General features: G+C 29.2%; 2 protein-coding genes across 2 annotated transcripts; both read left to right on the top strand.

The window, feature by feature from the left end:
• On the top strand, window positions 1-2,788 carry Bm6893 (failed axon connections protein, putative; the record flags this gene model as incomplete). Its single annotated transcript, XM_043079912.1, has 6 exons — window positions 1-147; window positions 1,057-1,176; window positions 1,442-1,524; window positions 1,912-2,038; window positions 2,173-2,310; window positions 2,573-2,788. 6 exons carry the CDS (start codon window positions 1-3, stop codon window positions 2,786-2,788), a joined length of 831 nt encoding a protein of 276 aa, XP_042935846.1.
• Window positions 2,789-4,067: 1,279 nt separating this feature from the next.
• Window positions 4,068-7,352, top strand: Bma-pry-1 (Uncharacterized protein; the record flags this gene model as incomplete). The annotated part of the gene is made up of 10 exons (XM_001902630.2): window positions 4,068-4,222; window positions 4,507-4,609; window positions 4,805-5,112; window positions 5,282-5,468; window positions 5,650-5,802; window positions 5,904-6,087; window positions 6,257-6,416; window positions 6,519-6,719; window positions 6,841-6,993; window positions 7,217-7,352. 10 exons carry the CDS (start codon window positions 4,068-4,070, stop codon window positions 7,350-7,352), a joined length of 1,740 nt encoding a protein of 579 aa, XP_001902665.2.
• Between the last annotated feature and the right edge of the window lie 925 nt (window positions 7,353-8,277).

Raw genomic sequence — 8,277 nt, 5'->3', positions numbered from 1 at the left:
ATGCCAGCACCTATTTTATTAAAACGAGATTGGCAACGTGATCATGTGTACCTAGTCCAATTTCCTCGAGCAGGTTGCATACCAAGTTTATCAATGTTTGCCTTAAAATTGGAAACATGGCTTCGAATGACTAAAATTCCATATTCGGTAAGATAAATTATTATTTAATTTATTTTATATCTTATATAAATATTTTGAATTAAAGTAATTAAATTGCATTATAATTAATTTAAAATAAGTAAATCGAATTGCAAAAATTTATTTGCTTTTGTAATATTTTAACTTTTTCTTAGCTTAAAATATGGATACTATCATTAACTTCACTTCCATATATATATATATATATATATATATATTATTATTATAATTTTAATTAAAAAATTTTTAATATGATGCAAAATTGAATTGTTTTACAGCGTTACATTCATTTTCATTTGCTTTTACAATAAGCAAAGTAATTTATTTCTTTTCTAAGTATCGTCATTTTCTGAACTTAATAATAATAAAGAATTTTTTAGAGAAAAACATAATAACAAATAAATCTCTCTCTATACTTCATATTTCAAAAATTCGAAGAATTTGGGTTGATGAGTATACAACATCTCAACTTTTCATTTGACTAATTAATTACATTTTTTATAATTAGTATCCAACTTGTTACCTTTGCTTGTTTAGCAAGAAAAAATTTGTTTACTTAAAGTTTAGTTACAGAGAAAAAAAAAACTTAGGAATATAATCTTTTAACTTTGACATAAAACCTAATACTTTCAAAATTTTATCTGTAAATTTTTGAGTATAAATAACTTTATTTGAAAGAAAAAAAAATTATTGAATGATTAGTGGTAGAGCATTTTTTTCGCTAAATTATTCTTCTTATTATGTATTTCTGTTGGAGAATGAATCAACTAACAATTCTTACTTTATATAAAGTAAGTCTATGCATTAGTAAATTAAAATTTAAATTAAAATTAAAATGAATTTATTGATTGATGCGAATAGAGGAGTACTATACAAGAGTATATTCTAGTATATTTCTATTTAATTGCATTTCTACAGAATATCAATAATGAATTCATCAAATTTTCGTCCAAAAAACAAATTCCATTTATTGAACTTAACGGACGACAAATACCGGACAGTAATTACTGCATCGAACACCTTTCTCGAGTTTTTAAGGTTCACTCTCAAGATTTTCTCATATCTTCATATATTTTCATCGTTAATGGAATTCATTTAAGTTGTGTTATATTACTTTTTACAGTTTTCTGCTAAAGTGTTGATAGGTTTTTCTTTCCGGAACGTTCCGGACAAACATTGAAATTGATTTTTGTTCTACCATAATAGATGAAAACTTGAACATTTTTTAGCTCTAAAAATTTCTCATTGTATTCTCTTTTGATTTTTTTCTTTTTTAAAGCTGTAAAATTCAATTGCATTTCAGATTGATTTGGAAGAACAATTAAATCCAATGGAAAAAGCACAAGCTCGAGCTTTTACATATCTCCTTGAAGAGTCTATAAGATGGTAATTTATAAAAGTTGCATTTCAGAATTTTCCTTAAATTATGACAATTTTTTGAAATCTAATTTTCGATCAATAAATCTTAGATGATTTCAAATAACACCTTATATAATTTCAATTAAAATGATTTTTACTTCACAAACTTTCCATTTCTGATTATTTTATTTTATAAGAGTAAGATATGTTATCAGAAAACTCTATGATGGTGGCATTCATAAATTTTACTTTTCAACCTTTATTTATATCACCTAATCAAAGTTTTACCTTAGGAAATATTATAATTATTAAAGATACAATTAATTTAACAAAAGATGAAATAATAAATGTAGTTTAATAAAAGATAAAAATTTTAATTCTTCAACATTCCTCAATGCTAGATTATAATTACAGGATTATACTTTATAATAGAGGTAAAAACAATAAATTTATGGCAACAGAGAAAGGTTTTATCAATCATTATAGAGGTGCTAAACGAACTCTTTTTCAATATGTATTTGTGGAACAATTTCGAAAAAAGGTATGTTTATAGTGAAAGTAAGAGTAACAATTTATTAATGATAAGACAGATAATGTGATTAATGATTAGATAAACTAAAGCATTGATGAAAATAACGATTGAAATGATGATTAAAGATTAAAATATTTTGATAGATTTGGAAATTATGCTATTATCAAGGAATTGGTAGGCATACAATTGATGAAGTGGAAAATATTGCAAAGAAAGATTTAACAGCATTATCAATTTTCCTTGGTGATAAACAGTACTTTTTTGGTTCATCACCAACAACAGTGAGTTTTTTCTTTTTTTTTTTTTGTTCCTAGAAATTTAATAAATAAAACTATTAAAGTTTAAAATCTCTTATTAAGTATGTACACAGATCATTTTATTTTATCAATTAAAAAAATATTGGATGAAATAAATTGATAGATTATTTAGTTTTAAAATTAAAATTAGTCATTGTTTTAAAGATTGTAACTCGTAATAGATTTGATGCTATAATTCATTGAAATTACTTTTTGAAAGTAAATTTCAATAACATTTATATTTCAGTTGGATGCAATTGCTTTTGGCAATTTAACACAGTTATTTTATACACCAATGGATAGTGATGTACTGCGAAAATATATGGAAGAAAGGACTCCAAATTTAATAAATTTCATTGAAAAAATGCGTGAAATATATTGGAAAGATTGGGATGAAGCATGTCAAACATTATCTCTTAACACTCAAAATGTTACTATCATTTGTAGTAATATTAACAAATGATATTTGCAAGAAGTAAATAGCATTTGTAATTAACTAAACATTTATTTATTACTTGTAATTAAAATTTATTTGCTTAAATGTAAGTGTTTGTTACAATAAAGAATGTTGGGAAGAAGAAGAAGAAAATTATGAATTGAAAGAAAGAATGAAAGATGGATAAAAGTAAGACTGTAGATAAACAAATATTAATGTTTAAAGAAGCTAATCATTATGTTAGCGCATTATAGATTAACTTTGTAAATGTTATTATTTGTGACTAAAATTATTTTTAAATTTTTATTTTTAAAAAAGAAAAAATGAGAATAAATTAGTGGATATAGTTGCATTAAGGATATTTTGTGTAAAATAATAAAAGTTTTAAATGATATGCATATATGAGCATATGAAAGTTAATGATAATGCAATCAGTAAGGATTATTGATTGATTGATAATTAATTTTTGTAAAATTCAGTGATTATTAATTGAAATTAAAAATTACATATACTTTTCGTTTTATACGTAATAAAATTTTACTTTAAAGTAACATTAATAGATGGTAGAAGCAGTTTAATGTGATATATTAGTATTTTCTTGTCCTAATACTGATGCATTTTTAGAAGTGTCAAGATTCATAGTTTAATTCAAAACTCAAATTTAATTTAAAATTCAATTTAATTTAATTTAGAATTTGAAATGATCCATTTAAACTCATTTAAAAGTATTACAAGGCAGAATCGAAGATCTCCTCTCTTTGAAAATCATTTTTCAGATATTTTCATCAAAAATTTCATCTCAGCAATTATTAAAATAATTAATTTCACTTGCATACTTATGTATTATCTCACTTGGCTTTTAATCCATAATTTGGCCTAGTTAGCCTAGTCTCAAACTTTCACTTACTTACTTACTTTCTTCTTCCATTTCAAATTAGCGCTTCAAACGGCCTCTCCTGCAGGAAAGATCGCATTTTCGGAATGCATCTGAAATTTTGATGCCAATTTCGCGAGATCCATTGATGATGATTGTAGGAGTTATAACGACATGTGGGTAATTTCAACTTAGTACGGGTAGATGTCGGGTATCTTTCTATTGGATAATCGCTTTGGAGGGTATTTTACATCAGGAACTTTAACAATATCGTAAAAAGATGAGAGTGGAAGGGTCGAGTAAGCTGGGTTTATCTGCTGATGCTAAGATTGTTGTTGCTATTTTGTAAGAGATTTAGACAGAAAGCTGAGCAAAGTTTGGAGAAGATTATTGCTGAAGAGATATTCATTTGATAATTGTAGAAAGTTGAAGATGGGACCAGCAGAGGAACGACATCGATGGTCTCAAAAGCTCGAGAATGTGCTAGAGGATCGTGATGCTTTGGAAGCATTCAAGAAATGGATGAAGAATGAGTCATCGTTAGCTGAACATCCTATCAATTTACATTTTGCCATAATAGCTTACAAGTAAGTGTTATTTAAAAGCTTTAAAAAAAAAATTGATACAACGGATGATTTTGTAAATTGAACCTATTTTAGATATTTCCTACAAAATATTTTCTCTTTTCTCTCTTTAGCTTGATACAGTGCTGGTAGCATTTCTTCTGGACAGTCAATTCTTCATATTGCACCTGTTGTAGTTGTAATAGCAATAAATATCCTTTCAGTAGTCATTAGTAGATTGATGTTTACCCTGCATATCCATTAATATATTTTTTGTTCTTGTAATTTATCTATTTAAAATGTTTAAGAAATATGTGTACGATGAAGAATGCTCGTGCTGCAGAACTTGCACGTAGTTTACACCAAAAATACATCAGTTTAAAAACGGGTGTTTGTTCTTTTTTACCTGAGGTATTAGTATTGTTATTACTTATCATACTTGTATTATTTATTATTGTTGTTTTATACTATTTGTTACAGTCAAAGTAATCTTTTGATTTTATTGTCACTAGTTGCTAAATCGACAAGAAAGTATTTCGGGTGAAAGCTCAATTAATTGTATTAGAGCGAAATTTGATGGTTGGTTTGTAATTTCTAGTATTTTAGGATCTTCGACGAGAAGTGAGCTTTCGAATCCATGCCTTTTCGGCTGGTGAGCCAGACCCAACAGTATTTGACTGTGTAATTCTACCGGTAGAGCAATATTTGCGACAGCAACATGCTCAGTTTGTTTCTTCCGAAGAGTTTATTGATGCTTATAATCGAATGGAGGAATATACACCGAAACCACCTCGTATTCCATCTTCACTGATGTCAAGTCGCAAGCAGCGGAAATCGTATCCTTGTCAACCAACTCTTACTGCCGAAATGTTGTTGAAAACACAACATGAACGAGAAACTACATTGGGTGAAAGGTTGGATTTTAGAGAGTTTTCTACGTTTCCAGTTAATAATAAGCGGTGATGTTATGTTATGATATTTGGATTTTCATCGATAATAATTTGTCCATATGTAATCTCCTAACGCTTTTCTGCCTTTGTAGATTACTTTAAGGTTAGATAGTGTTTTTCATTTGTGTTGCAGTGAAGTGGAGAAGTTATATCGACCAGTAATGAAAACACCGTACATTTGCAATGCAACAACTAGTAAAAATGATTCTGCAGTGTCATCGACTTTTTCAAGTGATGCTAACGGTCAGCATCCAGCCGTAAAATTAAGTACAATTCGAGAAGAGCAACTAAAGGGCAACCCAGCAACGCATACATTAGCGGTATGTTGAAATGTAGTTTAGAATGGAACAAAAGACTTTTGTTAAACTCACCTTGTTATAATTTAAATATGAAAAATCAAATCTACATTATCTATATTAATTGTAAGTTGTCGTCCTAGTACTTTTTTTTTTCTTCTGTATTTATGATGGAAAAGCAAGAAATAATTATGAATAATATCAGAGGGTGGAGAGAGTTGATGGTGGACCGATGGTTACTCACTGCACTGAAGAGGGTCGACGAGCTTTTGCTTCACTTCTAATCGAAAAATTGAATGTTTTAAGTGCTCGTCGAAAGAGAAATGATGTTATGAGTCAGCAGCTTCGTGCTATTGAAGTAAGCTGTAACTGTTTAAAACAGAAAATAGAAATCAATTTCTTTTGTCCCTTACGTTTTCAGGATCTTCAAAATTAAAATGAAATTGATATATCTTATAGAGTCGCAAGTGCTCAGCACGCGAAGTTGTGAACGACGTTGAACCAACAGCTGCTGAAGAAGATGATGAACTGGAACGATATGTACGACAAAGGATGGCTGATGATTCTAGCAAACCATCACCATCATATCATTCTCCGGATTCCCTCAATGCTCAATCACTTCGTTTTCGACGACGATCACCAAGTAAATTTGTCTTGGATTTTAAATATCCGTAAGATATATAATTAATTATAATGAAATTTGATGTCTTTTTTTGTCATCAATTTCTAATTAATAACAGAAGAAAATGTTAAATTTTACTCCTTGCAGTAGCTTATTTCCTATAGTAACATCTTGTGTTCTGTATTTTTAGGATCAAGCTCACCGGAACGCTTCCGACAGTACGTAGCTTCACCCATAGCTAATGTATTTTATGCGTCGAGTCCTTATAGCACAAATGGCTTTGCGCCACCACCAATTAGTCGACACAATCGAATGTCAAATGTTAATCCTGTTGCAGTAAAAGGAGCACGGTAAGCTGCTTACACACACAAAAAAAAAAAGGAATTTTTATGAAGAATATATTTTTTGGTAAAAATGAGATTTCGCAGTATGTAGTCATTCGAATTTTCTAGATGTGACATGAAGTCTATGGCTATTTATGATACCTCGGGTATCGAATCGATGGCTCCGTCATCTGTAAGTGAACGTGATGAAGCAGCACGTGCTGCTATCTTTCAGAAAGCGCGGATGCTTTCATATGGTGGTTGTGCAAGCAGCAGTAGTTCTGGACGAAGAAGCAGTCACAAACAACATCACGATTTCGGTTCACTATCGTATGTTGGATATTGTTGTAACATTTGAAGATATTCTTTATATTTATCACTGTTTTTCTTGCTCTTTAGTTTTTTTGGTTTTAGTTCTTCTTACTTCAGTTTTTACACTTTTATTGCTCAGGCGTTCACGAGGAGGAATGGATCCAAAACAGCTACTGACTATTAGTTATAAAGAGAAAGGACGGGTACCAGTAGTTGCACATGTTCCAGCTCATCCAATCACATTTCGAGAATTTCGTAAATACTTAGGAATTTCGTCAAAATCGAGTTTGCAGTTAGTTTTTTTGTACAATTGTTAAAGTCATTTCTTAAATTCAGTATATAAATTTCAAACGTTCATTATCTCGATATATATTTTGTGCATTTCTAGATTGCGCAAGTTTTTCTCTTAAAACACTTTTAAAGCACATTCGGTTTTTATTGCTTTAGTAAAAATCAAATGTGCTTCATCCTTTTCAGATTTGATTTTAATGTTTTTATTGCTTGATCTTTTCCAGATTTTATTTTAAAACTGCCTGTGAAGATGGTAATTCGCCCTATCAGCTGCTCCTTGTGAACGATGATGCCACAGTACTACCGGTATATGAAGGCCGCATAACAGCGGAATGCAAATCAGTCTCTGATTCCGAGTAGAAATCTCTTTGTTTATTTATTTGTCCATAAATGAAATAGTGATTATCAGGGTATCAATTACTAATTTTCTGAAATACTTATTTACCCTAGGCATTGATGTAAATCTTTTAGCACTCTTAAAAATTGACAACTGTTGCTTCAAACAAAAAAGTTTTTTCGTGATCTTTTATGGAAATTCGGGTTAGCTTTTTTTGCTAAAAAATTAGTGTGAAATTTCCTAGTAACTATTTACATGGACCGAAGTGATTACTTGTTTCTTCCAAACATTTCCTTCATTCGCTCTGCTTCCTCATCTTCTCATTATGAGTTCATTATTTTTTACCTATCTTTTCCGTATGTTCCATCTCTGTATTTCCGTAAATTTTTTATTTAACTGATTATTGTGTGTCACAAAATTGCAGTAAGCAATCGATATTTATTTGTATTGAGCATATTGTTAAAGGTATTTATAAATAATGGGTTTCCCATATTTTGTAGTTGGTTTCTTATTGTTTTATAAAATTTATATGATACTTTTTTATAACTGTAAATGTCTACGAATCGTGTGAGTTTCGAATTTATTAAAGTTTATAACAGTAGAATTTTATAAATTTGTTTTATGGCTTGTATGTCTTCGGAGTATACTTTTACGGTGATTCACTGTCATCTTATTGTACTGTGCTGTAATTCTGTGTTATACTGCTAATTCTAAAAGCTCAGTATAAGTTTATTATTATTATTATAAAGTTTGTTTCTAGATGTATTTGCCTTTTGCACCTAGATTTCGTATTATGGCAACTTTTGCTCTGTTATCGTCTTTGTTGATTTTCTGTACTTTTGTGTATGTATGTGTGTGTTTTTTTTCTATTTACATTACTATTTCGGTATAGTTCTATTTCTCTTCTGTCAATTAATAGTTTTATGAATTTTAATGTACTGTGATCTG

This window comes from Brugia malayi (genome assembly GCF_000002995.4).
Source record: "Brugia malayi strain FR3 genome assembly, contig: Bm_v4_Chr3_scaffold_001, whole genome shotgun sequence".
Classification (NCBI taxonomy): Eukaryota; Metazoa; Nematoda; class Chromadorea; order Rhabditida; family Onchocercidae; genus Brugia; species Brugia malayi.
The sequence above is the reverse complement of the archived record's forward strand: the minus strand, read 5'-3'. Positions and strand labels throughout refer to the sequence as shown.